This window comes from Mytilus californianus, unplaced genomic scaffold, assembly GCF_021869535.1.
Source record: "Mytilus californianus isolate M0D057914Y unplaced genomic scaffold, xbMytCali1.0.p SCAF_2, whole genome shotgun sequence".
NCBI lineage: Eukaryota > Metazoa > Mollusca > Bivalvia > Mytilida > Mytilidae > Mytilus > Mytilus californianus.
This window is the reverse complement of record NW_026262668.1, coordinates 49,254,374-49,268,828: the sequence shown is the minus strand read 5'-3', so window position 1 is coordinate 49,268,828 and position 14,455 is coordinate 49,254,374. Positions and strand designations below refer to the sequence as shown.

Below are 14,455 nucleotides of genomic sequence, written 5' to 3'. Positions count from 1 at the left end.
TATGTACAATCTGTGATTTGACGCAAGAAGTACAATTTCACCTTAAGCAGACATTCGTAATTATCATCGTCAACATTAACAGTCCTGTATAAGATGAAGATAATGATCCATAAATCCATTTTAGTCATGACTTATAAAATATTTTTCCAGAATTTTGGACTGAGTGGGATTCTTCAGGACGATGTTCGGTAACTTGTGGAGAAGGAATGCAGACTCGATCCAGAATTCGTTTCGACTGTTGCCAAGCAAAATATGAAACAGACACTGATGATGTAGTCTGCACCCAAACCAAATGTCCAGGTAAGAAAACTTACATCAATAAATGTAATTACTAAATCGAGTGCGAAAAAAATTCTTTGAATGCGTTTAGTCTCTGATGCATGATTTTTGTCGAGCCTTCGACTTTTGTCGAAAAAGCGAGACATAGCGATCCTACATTCCGTCGTCGTCGTCGACGTTGTTGTCGTCGTCGGCGGCGTCCACAAACATTCACTCTGTGGTTAAAGTTTTTGAAATTTTAATAACTTTCTTAAACTATCTTTGATTTCTACCAAACTTGGAAAGAAGCTTGTTTATGATCATGAGATAGTATCCAGAAGTAAATTTTGTAAAAAAAAAATCCATTTTTTCCGTATTTTACTTATAAATGGACTTAGTTTTTCTGCCAGTTAACATTACATTCACTCTGTGGTTAAAGTTTTTAAAATTTTAACAACTTTCTTAAACTATCTTGGATTTGTACCAAACTTGGACAGAAGATTGTTTAAGTTAAAAGCTAGTATCTAGAAGGAAATTTTGTTAAAATTTTGTTCCATTTTTTCCGTATTTTACTTATAAATGGACTTAGTTTTTCTTCCAGTTAACATTACATACAGTCTGCAGTTTAAGTTTTTAAAACATTTACTAGATTCATAAACTATCCGGATTTTTACCAAACTTGGACAGAAGCTACTTACAATCAAAAGATAGTATAGAGAGGAATATTTTTATTTTTTTTTCTCATTTTTGTTGAGCCTGCGATTAACACAAAAGTAGGCGAGACACTGGGTTCCGCGGAACCCTTACGAATTTTTTTATTATTATTTGTTTTTGGCTTTTAACTAGCTGTCAGTAACTGCGAGTACTCTCAAATCGTACTTTCTTGTTTATGACCTGTTGATACTAATTGTAATGCTTTTTTGTTATTTAATGTTATTCAGGGTTATATCTGGTCTATATACCAGCTTTGATAAGTGTTTGGTATTACTATAAATTTTCACTTCTTCGTACTATGATTCATACATCAAAATTATTTATTTTGTAAAAATATTTCCTTTCTCTATCTGAACTGTACACGTATACCTAACAACAAAATTATTTTTATTTACCTGTGTTTAAAGTAATTGCAAATGGCTGATATTTTTGTTCAAGTATATTGTTTTTCTTAAAATGTTTAACATTTCACAGCGGTATAACATATTACTTTAATCATTCTTCCCTTAGTTTATTTATTTTGTATTTGCATTGTATCATAGATCACCGGTGTTTATATCTTTTGATTGAGTTAAGCCATTTCAATTGATATTTTATAGTGTGTTTTTCTATGTTGTGATGTTACACTATTGTTTCAGATAAGGGTGAAGATTTGGTACCATTAAAACGTTTAAACCCGCTGCAATTGTTTGCACCTGTCCTAAGTCAGGAATCTGATGTTCAGTAGTTGTCGTTTGTTGATGTGGTTCATAAGTGTTTCTCGTTTCTCGTTTTTTATATAGATTAGACCGTTGGTTTTCCCGTTTGAATGTTTTTAATTTTTGAGGCCCTTTATAGCTTGCTGTTCGGTGTCAGCCAAGGCTCCGTGTTGAAGACCGTACTTTGACCTATAATGGTTTACTTTTATAAATTTTGACTTGGATGGAGGGTTGTCTCATTGGCACTCATACCACATCTTCTTATATCTAATTGATAAACTACACTCCTTTGAATGCCACTTTGTATACCGTTACATTTCTTAACTCCAAAGTACACTTTGACACAATCTGATCAGACAGATATTTCCTCCTCCTTGTCGTCGTCGTCATCGTCATCGTCATCGTCATCGTCATCGTCATCATCATCGTCATCGTCATCGTCATCGTCATCGGCATCGGCATCGGCATCAACGTCATCGTCGTCGTCATCATAATCGTCGTCCTCATCATCATCCTCATCATCCTCCTCCTCCTCGTCTTCGTCGTCATCATCATCCTAATGATCCATGTATAACAGAGTATAACATTGAAAGTTTTTTTTAAATCTTAGTTTAAACAATATTTTATTTTTTCAAAAGTGCACAAATTACAATTGTACAATAGAAATACAGGGATTCGGAAACAAGAAGAACTTATATAAATCCGTCTCCCTTAAAAAAAATGACAAAATTGGGAACATAGTGTAAGAAACCCGCATAATATAATTTTCAATTTACATTGCATGTTTATTCTGTGGTTTGCCCGTTACTCAGAAGTCAGTTTGATCGAAAAATGTGATCAACTCATTTTTATAATTATGGTCTCGCATGTAGCTGTGAAAATAGGTAAATATTTCAAAAAATAAGGTTAAATTATAAATTATAAAATTTCAACATCTAAATCGACATAAAAATAAAAGTTTATGAACCAAATCTCCCTGTTTCCAAAATAAAACTTTGTACAACTTTAAAAATATTTTCGTTTTCCTCATCACTGATGAGTTCACTACCTGATAATAATGTTTGTATATTATACCTTGATAGTGTGTAAATGGTTTGTGTCCTAATGAGTCTACAATTATGACATTCTAGCAGATAGTGTTTGCTGCTATCAACTTGTCCACATATACAGAGGCTGGAAAGAACAATATTTTTCTGGAAAAGGTGTTCATTTAAGCCACTACAGTTCAACCGGAGTCTGGCGTGAAGTATTTGGCCTTTTCTAAAACCAGTATTATAATATGAAGGGTCTTTCTTAATATCACGATTTAAATAATTTTTAAGTGTGATTTTTGTTGGATTACACCTTACATCTTGTGGAAGGCTGTTCCATTCACGAATAACAGATGGTATGAAGGAATTTTGATAAAAAGAAGTTCTACAGTTCATGTTTTGAACATTAAATGCCCTTCTACTATTATAGTTATAAACTTGATAAAGTTGTTGAGGAACGAGACTACAAAGATAATCGGGAGCTTGATCATGAAACATTTCGTGAAATTTGATAATTTTATGTCTGTATCTTCTTTCACTCAGAGATACCCAACCAGTATCATTATAAAGTTTAGTTTTAGAACAAAGTTTGGTGGCACCTGTGACGATACGAGCCGCTTCTATTTGGATGCTCTCTAGTTTGTCCTTCAAATAAGTTGGTATGTTATCCCACACAGTACCCACATATTCGAGAATAGGCCTGATGAAACTGATATAAATAACTTGTAGATGATTACGCGATAACTTAAACTTTAAGCTCCTCATAAGATTTAAGCGCGGCGTAGCTTTATCAATAATATAATTTACATGACTTTCCCAACAGCCGTTTTCTTGAAAAATTAACTCTAAATGTTTATGTTTTTCAACCTCTTGTATCAGCGTATCATTCATATATATTGGTGGATTATGGGGTTTTGCTGTTTTTCTAGATATGGTCATGGTTTCGGTTTTTCTTGGATTAAAATTAACGAGCCATTGTTGAGACCATAAGTGAATTTTTTCTATATCAGAGTTCATTAATTCAGCCGTAGCATACTCGTCCTCAACAACTATATATAATGATGTATCGTCAGCGAAAAGTCTGATATTGCATGATATGTCACATACAATATCATTCATAAATAATAAAAATAATACAGGGCCTAAAATTGAGCCCTGAGGGACACCGGCTTTAATACTATAAACATCAGAGGTCTGTCCTCCTATGGCAACTCTTTGTCTTCTCTCAGATAAATAACTTTTGAACCATTTCTGGAAGTCCCCTCTTATTCCATATTTTTCTAGTTTAAGAAGGAGGCCTTCATGCCAGACCCGGTCGAACGCTTTACTGACATCACAAAACACAACTCTGATTTCCTTTCCAGAGTCAAGAGCTTTGGCAATATCGTGGGTAATATAAATAAGTTGATTAACAGTACTATCTCCAGGCATAAAACCTGATTGCATCTGTGTAATTATTTTATAGCGAGAAAGAAAATTAAACAAATATTTAAAAATACATTTCTCCATCGTTTTAGCCATAATAGATAACAGAGAGATTGGTCTATAGTTGGATAAAATTTCTTGAGAACCACTCTTGAAAACTGGTATTACATTTGCTATTTTCCAGTCATATGGATAAATGCACAATTGAAGTGACTTATTGAACAACAGAGCTAGGGGATAGCTTAATTCGCGGGCCGCATATTTCAGAAATCTTGGACTAATGCTGTCGGGGTCTGTTGCCTTAGACACGTCTAACAAGAGGAGTTGGTCATAAACTTCCTCTTGCGTTAGAATTATATTATCTAAAGTATGAATTACGTCATCTAAGTTTATTTCTGGAATATTTGTAGATTTAGAATCTTGGAGCGTGTGGGCTAATTTAGGAGAGTGTTCTGTGACTTGTCAAGAAGGGAAGCAGTATCAGACGAGACACCGTTTCTTACCTTTGGTACAAATAAATGAAACAGTCATCAAAGAAAATGTTTGTTATGGGACCAAATGTCCAGGTAAGAAAGCTTATGTGATTAGAGGTATTTAGTATTTCTAAAGTGTGGAAAATGTTTTGAAAGTCTTTAATAAGCTACGCTCGTTTGACTGTAAATTTGTATCTGCATACAGTTAAAATTTCTTAATTTGTAGTACACTTCCACACAATCTTATCAGGCAGCAACTTTTCTATTTAATTAAATGGTCTTTTAGTAAGATTGGATGTAACTATACATTTTAGGGTATTTTAATATTCATATTTTAGTGAAAAAATCTCATCATAGATACCAGGATTACAATTTTGAACGAAACCCGCTTTCGTCTACAAAAGACTTATCAGAGACGCTCGAATTAAAAATATTAAAAAGGCCATATACTGAACGAAGTTGAAGAGTATTGAGGATCCAAAATTCCGAGAGGTTTTGCCCAATAAAGCTAAGGTAATCTACTCTTGGAAAACTTAAGAAAAAATACTAGTTTATCATGGATAGAAATGCTTAAAATCAGGTTCTCTGTTTGGTTATATTTATTTTCGTTATAATCATCATCCTAAGAGTCATTAATAAGGTACGATACTGATCCATGTACAAAATTTCAGATTATAAAATTAAATGATTTTTTTAGAATCTTGGAGTGTGTGGGCTAATTTAGGAGGGTGTTCTGTGACTTGTGGAGAAGGGAAGCAGTATCAGACGAAACACCGTTTCTTACCTTTGGTACAAATGAATGAAACAGTCATCAAAGAAAATTTCTGTTATGATACCAAATGTCCAGGTAAGAAAGCTTATGTGATTAGAGGTATTAACTATTTCTAAAGTGTGGAAAATGTTTTGAAAGTCTTTAATAAGCTACGCTCGTTTGACTGTAAATTTGTATCTGCATACAGTTAACATGTCTTAATTTATAATACACTTCCACACAATCTTATCAGGCAGCAACTTTTCTATTTAATTAAATTGTTTTTTAGTAAGATTGGATGTAGATATTCTTTTTTGGTTATTTTAATATTCTTATTTTAGAAAAATAGTAAAAAAAAAACCACATCATATATATCAGGATAAAAATTTTGAACGACAGGCGCGCGTTCCGTCTCCAAAAGACTCATCAGTGACGCTCGAATCAAAATATTTTAAATGGCCAAATACTGTACGAAGTTGGAGAGCAGTGAGGATTCAAAATTCCGAGAGGTTTTGCCAAATAAAGTTAACTTAAAGGTATTCTATTCCTAGAAAAATTATGAAACAAAAATCATCATCATCATCATCATCATCATCATCATCATCATCATCATCATTTGTAAGAGTACGATAATGATCCATGTACAAAATGTCAGAGTTATAACATTGAAAGTTTTTTTTAGAATCTTGGAGTGTGTGGGCTAATTTAGGAGGGTGTTCTGTGACTTGTGGAGAAGGGAAGCAGTATCAGACGAAACACCGTTTCTTACCTTTGGTACAAATAAATGAAACAGTCATCAAAAAAAATGTCTGTTATGAGACCAAATGTCCAGGTAAGAAAGCTTATGGGAGTAGACGTATTTACTATTTCCAAAGTGTGAAAAATGCTTCGAAAGTCTTTGATAAGCACGCTTGATGAATGTCAATTTGCTTCTGCATACAGTTAACATTTCTTAACTCCATCGTACACTTTCACACGATCTTATCAGACTGAAATTTTCCTATTTAATTTAATGGTCTTTTAGTTAGTTAGTTAGTTTGGATGCTGCTATGTGTGTTGTGGTACTGTGTAGTAATGCTTTGGAATTCTTGGATATACGACGCTCAATTGAAGATAAGTGTGTTTCTGTTGACAGTTACGATTTCTTGACTCTATATAGTATACTTCAAAACAATCTTATCAAACGTAAAATTTATGTTTCTATTTGATAAAATGCCGTTAGTTTTCTAATTTGAATTGTTTCATATCTTTCATAGCCGACTATACGGTATGGATATTTCTCATTGTCGAAGGCTGTAAGGTTGCCTACATCCATTTCATTTGAACTTTGGTAGAAACTAACAGTGACTGTTGTTTCATTGGCAATCATACCACATCTCCTTATTTTTTTTAAGATAAGTAAGGGTGAAAATGTTGATGTCGTAAAAATTTTCGGTAATATAAATCAGAAAAGTACACTAATTGGGCATTCAAAGAAATTAAAGTCATTTATTTGTGCTTGATAATATCAATATGGACTACCTGGGTCTTTCTTAATGCAGAATATATTCCTTTTCACTTCGTGATTCACGCTTTTTTACAATAAAATAAAGAATGGAAATGGGGAATATGTCAAAGAGACAACAACCCGACCAAAGAGCAGACAACAGCCGAAGGCCACCAATGGGTCTTCAACGCAGCGAGAAAATCAAGCACCCGGAGGTGGTCCTCAGCTGGCCCCTAAATAAAATTGTGTACTAGTTCAGTGAAAAATAGTCGTCACACTAATTTCCAAAACTTCAAAAAGACCCAAAGAAACACCACTGCTAGACATTTTAACAACATCAACGAATTACATGTAAATCGCACATTAATAAAAGGCGATGTCCTTTTTCAGAACTTGATAGTACAATTTTTCATGCTAATCTTCAAGTAAATTTTATGATAAATGGAACAACTATTTCTTTCTTGTTGTTAATATTTATTTTATTTTCCTTTGATGTGCTCCTTTTCGTAATATACATTTCAAAGTTATCATAAATTGGTCAAAACTTTTATCAACTTAGATCACCAATATAGAGATTTATTGTGGAAATATGATCGATCTTCTGCGGTTGAATAATTTCTTTTTGCAAACAGCTTTTTACGATAAAATTATTTATTAAGCTTAAACAGTTCAGAAATAATCCTTGGCGGTAAACATCAATTCTGAAGCAAAACCGAAATGTTTCTTTTGTCTTCTGCATTTGATTTCGCTGCAGTTTGTTCTGCGCAATGCACAAGATCACGTCTTCTTGTACTGATTTTGACTTTGCTCTATGGAATCGTAAATGAAGTACAGTTGCCGATTTTAGGGCATAGCACGTCATGATAGCATATCAACAAGCTAAGTACTTTGAGTTTGTATTTAGTAGCTGTGAGCATTCTTTGATAAGTATAAATTATATACAATTGTTGAATAACTGTTGTTTTTTTTTAGCTTTTAAACCGTTATTTTAGAGTTAAGTGTTAAACTTTTCCTGTACCGCTTTTTATTGTATGATCATGTATGTTCCTTTACTTAGTCTTCTGTCAGAAATATAAGGGATAATTTGTTCTAAAAAAATGACCCAAATAGTCTTTTTTAAAAGATTATTTCGAGAATATTCTAGAGCTTGACAAATTGTATAGACAACAGTCTGTTGTTGGAAAACTGTATGTTGAGCTTTTGGGAACAGTTTAATTTTGTTTTGTCGTTGGGTTTGCTGTCTTATTGACGTATACGTCACATATCCTTTTATAAATATTAGACACAACATAAACATCGGAATAGCTATAAGATGACAATACATACAGTGAAAAATAATTTTAACCGATATAATAGGAGATATTGATATATAAATACTAAATTGAAAACTTTATAACTTATTTTATATGCATCAGAGCTTTGCAATGTATTATACAAATTTTGCAGCTTTGAACACTAAACTGGCAAGATTAAAAGTATTGATAATTTTGAAAGTCAAATAGTGTACAAATTTTATATGCACAACAGCTTGAATAATTCAGCAGTGTTTACAAGTAAAATAAATTTGTATGTTTCAAGGCACAAGTTATTATAAATAAATAACTAGCCTTCAGTAAATCCAAATACTCGTACATTGGTACGTTGTGTCTTTTATCATTAGTTCAGATCTAATGAGCCCAGCCTTTTTTCAATTGAGTGTTATAACTTGTACACCACTGTCCCAGGTTTTGGAGTGGATATAGCGTTCACAAACATGTTCAACCCTGCAACATCTTATATGCCTTTCCCATGCCAAGAGCCTTTAATTAAATAGTTGTCATTGCATGGTTGCTGTTTACAACAATTGTTTTTAGTTTAATGTTATTAGCTTAATTCAGACCTTTGGTTTTTTTCTTTTGAATTGTTTCACATTTTTCATCACGTACCTTTTATAGATTACTATATGGTAGAAGTTTTGGTGAAGGCCGTACGATGATATGTATTTATGTGCAACTGTGTTCTTTTGACTGGGAAGATGATTGTGTCATTTGCAACCATACCACATCTGCTAATTATTATATTCGTAGTCACAATAGTCTATCGCGTAAGCATTGTGTGAATATATGTCATTAAGCATAGTTCCGAGGATCATATTTCGGTGGAAATTGAAGCAGTTAGAGTTCAGACAAAAATATATAACTACTTTGAATACGGCTTCTTAAATTGTCGTCTCTACAGTACCTGACCAAATCAACTTTATACATGGCAAAATTTGTACGTGAATTAAGACAGATTTTTGTCCGTGATGTAAATAATACACAGGCCGCAAGTGGTATATGGTATATGCACGTACAGAGTCGACAGCGAAGTTAGAGTTTCGATACAATATTTACTGACCGCGTATATACCATACTAGGTCACTGATAGACTGTGTAATATCTATGTCTTACCGACAATCTAATACTTGGAAAAACATGAGTTTCTTTTACCAACTAAGAAAATTTAACAAATGCCGTCTTATATCAGACAATGTCAATCTGCTGAAATATTAAGAAGGTAGGAAATTGAACAATCCATCCTCTCGCTCTGTCGTTTCTTTATATGGTTACATGACACACCCATTTCTACATGCAACGTTTTTATTTCAGTTTTCTTCGAATGGACAAACGATGATATTGTTTGCTGGTTCTAACTTTTTTGTTTACAACATCTCATGTACGGACACCTCAAAGATTTGACCGTGCAGAGAACATGGCACTCTCAAAACATTGGGCTTAGATTTAACATCCAATTTCTGATCGAACGTAGATGTGTATCTATACAGCTCCGACAGCTAAACGGGTGCCCCCACCCCGCGCAGCATGGGTTCTATCTGAAGGGAGATACCAAACTGACCATATTGCTTTACCCCAGTTCCAAGTTTAAAAAAATTAGAACCGCTAAGTTGATCTACGTCGACTTGTAGGTAGCGTGGTTGTTAAGTGCGGGATGTCGTTGATCGATTACCGATTGGTTAAAAAAACTTTTAAATTTGGTGTGTCATGCTTTTTCGCCAATCACCCGGCAATACGGAGTAAAACCAAAGACTAATCGGCTCGGAGCTAAAATGTTATATGCTTGAGTAAGGTGATACGTCTTCCTTCAGAAGCTAGCACTAAACAATCCGACTGTATTTGTAATCTAGTAAAATTAGGGAAAAAACATATTGTATTTTAAGTTTGGCCTTCGTAAAACGTAGATTTTTCTGTCGCAAATTGAGTAAATTACCTAGCGACGCGGAGCGGATTACGAAGGTCAATCTTAAAATACAATACAGTTATTTCCATTCTAATGCGACATTACGAAATGTATTCCATTGTAGGAAATATTTTGGCTTAAAAATGCCATAATGAAAAAGTCCACGAAACTGTTACATCGTCTTTGGCATCTAAACAATGTGATGTCATAGGTGTACTCCCGATGTCAAACATAAACACTAGAAGTATTTATACTATTCTAAATGGTTTACATTCTGACATAAAGAAGATTTTGAGGCACAAAATGTGACTTTTTTGTTTATTTTTTGAGAAATGACATACCAAAAAAATTCTGAATTCAAAATAGTTGCTTTCCTTAGTTACGGATTGGTAGAACGTGGAATCTAACCCTTCAAAATATTTGTCAACGTCCAATGAAAATCGTCGTTACAAAAGAATTGCATTAGAACGTGTGATATTTACTGCTTTATGTTAAACAGCAACTAATAAATCGATTATGAAGTAGGTTCATCTGAATGTTTAAAGCTTAGAAGCGGAAAATAATGCAAACACACCACCTGTCTAATTAGAATTATCATTTGATATTAAGGGGATGAAAACCAGATTAAACCTTATTTATTCTTTTGTTGCATTATTGATATTATCAAACATACAGGTATGACCTTACTTAAGGATGTATTCTTCTGATGTTTCAGTCTCGTTGAAATCTCGTTCGGGATTTTTTTCCAAAATATGTGATACAAATAAAAAATGTCAATGAATTTAAAAAATATTATAATCAAACTAAACTCTGTGAAAAAATTGTGTACTTACAATAAGTATTTTTTGAGTAATAATTTTTTTAAATTTTATAACCAATCCGGTCAGTGTCATCAGTCAGAATGTTGAGAAAATGGGTGAAGAGTACAAAGAAATGATTTTACCAAAAATATGTACATCCCATATCAATTTTTTCATTTCAAAATTCTTAGATATGAATTTTTTCAATCATTTATAACAAAGGAGTTGAAATAATATGATTTTTGTTCTAAAAAAAAAGAGAAAAATTCCAATTTTTTTACAAAATTGACAGCATGGTCAATTTGACACGAAAAAGCAATAAAATATTATAAAACTTTCTTATATTAACACCAACCTATAGTTTTTTTTAAGTTAGATTTATTCAGATTGGTCCACTTCATCTTTAGTGAAAGTATGAAAAAAAGTTTAATTGTGAAACTGATTTTTTTCATGATAATAGCCCAAAAATGGGTAAAAATTTATGAAAAATGGGAAAATCATTAAAAATGGGGTACTTTCAAATGGCCGTAGCAAAAAAAGAAGTGCACCACCATATGATTTTTTCTTCGTCAATTACTTTCTAACAGTCATATCAACCCAAAAATCAGGTTAAGAAAAAAAGTTTAATTCTAGAAATTTTTGGCTCCTCAGATGTGTACATCCTTTAAGTTGCTCTGCCGTCATCGAACGGTATACGTTAATAACATGCAAGTCCTGCTCAAACCTAGACCGAGATTGCTTTGAGGCATTTTGGAGAACTTTCTGGGGCCGTACAAGTCCCTAAATAAACAGTCAGACGTCAGAGCAATATCGGACTTGGTTAAACCAGGAATGAAAATGTCTGAAAATTGTCTTATTTAATCTTTATTGTTTTCTTTTTATCCAGTAAAGAAACAAACTGATTCTGATTCTAACATAACAAATCGAAATAAGAAATAAAATAAAAATAAAATAAAAAAAATTGTGACTTAGGATACAGACCATGTTTTGCTAAAGTTACAAATTTTTTTTCTGTAGTTTTCAAATGGATTAACTTGAAATCAGAAAACCTTACAATAGAAGACAAGAAAGAAATGATGAAAGGAGAATTAGTCGATCTGAAAGCAAACCTGACCATTGACAAAAAGAATACATCGGCTGCAATCAGACGTAGAACATCAGCTCGTGACAACAGGCCCTTTGCTACGTTAATGGGTTATGTAGGGGTTATAATCCTGATTATACCAGTGGTTCTTATTATTTATGCAGATTTCACCAAATGTTGTCAGTCAAAAAAGATATCTAGAAAGAAAAAGGTTCATCCCAGACTAAGTGCACCTAAAATTGACATATAGACTATTACAGCACGTGATACAAATTGTAGAAAATATAGAAAGTAGGATAGAAGAAGTGTTCATAGAAGTACATTTGAAAACTATAAATACTGTTTTATTTCAGTATGATCTTAAGTAGCTTCGTTCATTAAAATTTTTTATTGAAGAATTACTCCAATTTGAATTAATTCGATAATGTCATAGCACTCAATTGGTGGAATATATCATAATGTCTTCGGTAACCCACGACCTGTAAAATGCCGACATACTAGTATACCACATACAAAATGCTCGAGTGCACTTGTTGTATAATGTCAGACAACATTAGAAATAACACAACTTTGTGTTATTACGAATGCTGCCGATATTTGGAATAAATTCACATTATAAAAAATTTTTTTTTTCAAAAAACGCAAAGAAATGTAAGCATTGTCATTTAAGGGCCATATATCCTATAACGACTCTACTTATGATTTCAGTCAATTATTAGTAGATCTATTCTGTTCATCATTTTTACAGATTACAGTTTCTCTCTATCTACTATAGTTTTCACAATAAACGAAAAAATGGGTAAACATTCGTCATCAAAAGGCAACAATTCATTTGAGTAGTCGACTGACGTTTTCGGTCACATTGATTTATCAATTAGCAAACCATCGTCAAACCACGGGTCCCAAATCTTTGACGGGCAAAGGGTTCGGTTTAAATGCCTGCAAGTGCTTAATCTCACTCTAACCTGGTACAACAGCACCAAACAAACAAAAACTAAAAATAAGTTGGAAAGATTTTGACTCACCAAATTGGTACTAAGTACAAAACAACTAACCGAAAAACAAAGGACACAAAGTACAGGTCTAACAGCTCTCACACTTACGGACCGCTAAATTAATTCAAAGTCCAGTTTCAACTAATAAATATACCAGGCTTTCTAATGGAAAACTGCGTCTTAAATATTAATCCTCACACCTACAATGGATTTAATGGAAATACGTCATAACCTATTTGAGGCAAGCATCACTTTGTGCCAAAATATAAGTATGGACAGGCTGTAGGACTATAAACGTTCACGAAAAGAGAGCAATACATGAATACCTATGTATTAAAAGTATCTAAAATAAAACCAATGTCAGTATTTATCAAGACAATATTCAAAGATCCCACTTCAATGACACATTCTGACTTTTCTTTGGGGATTTATGATTATAGAATAGAAATTATTAACATTATACTCAGACCGGAAATTTTTATGAGGGTTTTGAAAAATGGCAACATTCTAATTACAAAGGCAATTAAATTATCACAAATCATTATTATTTATATATTAATAGATATATCACTTTCAATCAGCTAACACCAGATAAGGTATTTGTAAATAAGGGTAGAAGCAGGTTAAATTGTGGGTTTTTGAAAATTAGCAAAATTCTACATTACATAGAAACAAAAAATTGTTATAAAACTTTAATGCATTTTGTTCATACAATTCCATTTAAAACAGTTACAACAAGATAAAGTATTTTGAAAACAAAGAAAATAGCAAAAATAAATAAAATTTTACATACATTTCTTTGAAACTTGTAAGTTTTACAGAGTATTCCGAGTACGCTGAAATTAAAAACGATAACGGTGAATTAATCATAACAATGAACTATTAAGCCAAATGTATTTAACAAAAATTATAATTCGTGAAATCTCGCTTTTGATTCGTTTTATGTCGAAGAAGAAGCACAAAGAAATAATAGATGTAGTTTTAATTTGATGAAAATTAAGTAGTTGTAAGATATATTTATTAAGTTTAACTTTGGAAATTAACTGTATTTGAGGACATGAGGTAAGCCCTATCTGTTGTTGTAAAGTAATTGTTAATCTCTGTTCCGTGATCGTTTTAGTTTTATGTAGTTCTTCATTTTGGGTTGTTGTTACTTTCTTATGATGGCACCTCTGGGAGGGCAAGAGGGTTGTGTATTGGGATTATATGTCGTTTTTGATGACTCAGTTGACAGAAAAGGTGTTGGACTCGTCTCTCACAAACTTTTTAAATAGAATAAATCTGTAGTTTCGACTCAGTTTTATTATATAGAGAAAACAAGTCATTAAATTCATGTCATACAGAATTGCAGAAAATTATAAGATGAAAGACAATGAGAATAATCATACAGAAAAACATGTATTGATCGAGTTGAACTTAAGTAATGCACGGTATCATTGAACATGCATTTAGTTGTTAATCTAGAGTTCAACCGGGATAGAAGCTACTTTCAGTGAAAAAAATACGGAATTAAGAGTCTGCATA

At 32.6% G+C, this 14,455-nt stretch overlaps 1 protein-coding gene across 1 annotated transcript; it reads left to right on the top strand.

Annotated features, from left to right (window-relative positions):
• The first annotated feature begins 157 nt into the window (after positions 1–157).
• LOC127729928 (thrombospondin-2-like) lies at positions 158–12,310 on the top strand. Its single transcript, XM_052237910.1, has 5 exons — positions 158–300; positions 4,537–4,692; positions 5,297–5,446; positions 6,033–6,182; positions 11,870–12,310. Exons 1-5 carry the CDS (start codon positions 207–209, stop codon positions 12,184–12,186), a joined length of 867 nt encoding a protein of 288 aa, XP_052093870.1. The 5' UTR covers positions 158–206; the 3' UTR covers positions 12,187–12,310.
• Positions 12,311–14,455: the final 2,145 nt, after the last annotated feature.

Bases quoted from the DNA above. Each gene is read 5' to 3' on its own strand.
- LOC127729928 (XM_052237910.1), top strand. From the start codon at position 207: ATGCAGACTCGATCCAGAATTCGTTTCGACTGTTGCCAAGCAAAATAT. The intron at 301-4,536 runs GTAAGAAAACTT...GAATATTTGTAG, and splicing joins CACCCAAACCAAATGTCCAG to ATTTAGAATCTTGGAGCGTG. The intron at 6,183-11,869 runs GTAAGAAAGCTT...TTTTTTCTGTAG, and splicing joins TTATGAGACCAAATGTCCAG to TTTTCAAATGGATTAACTTG.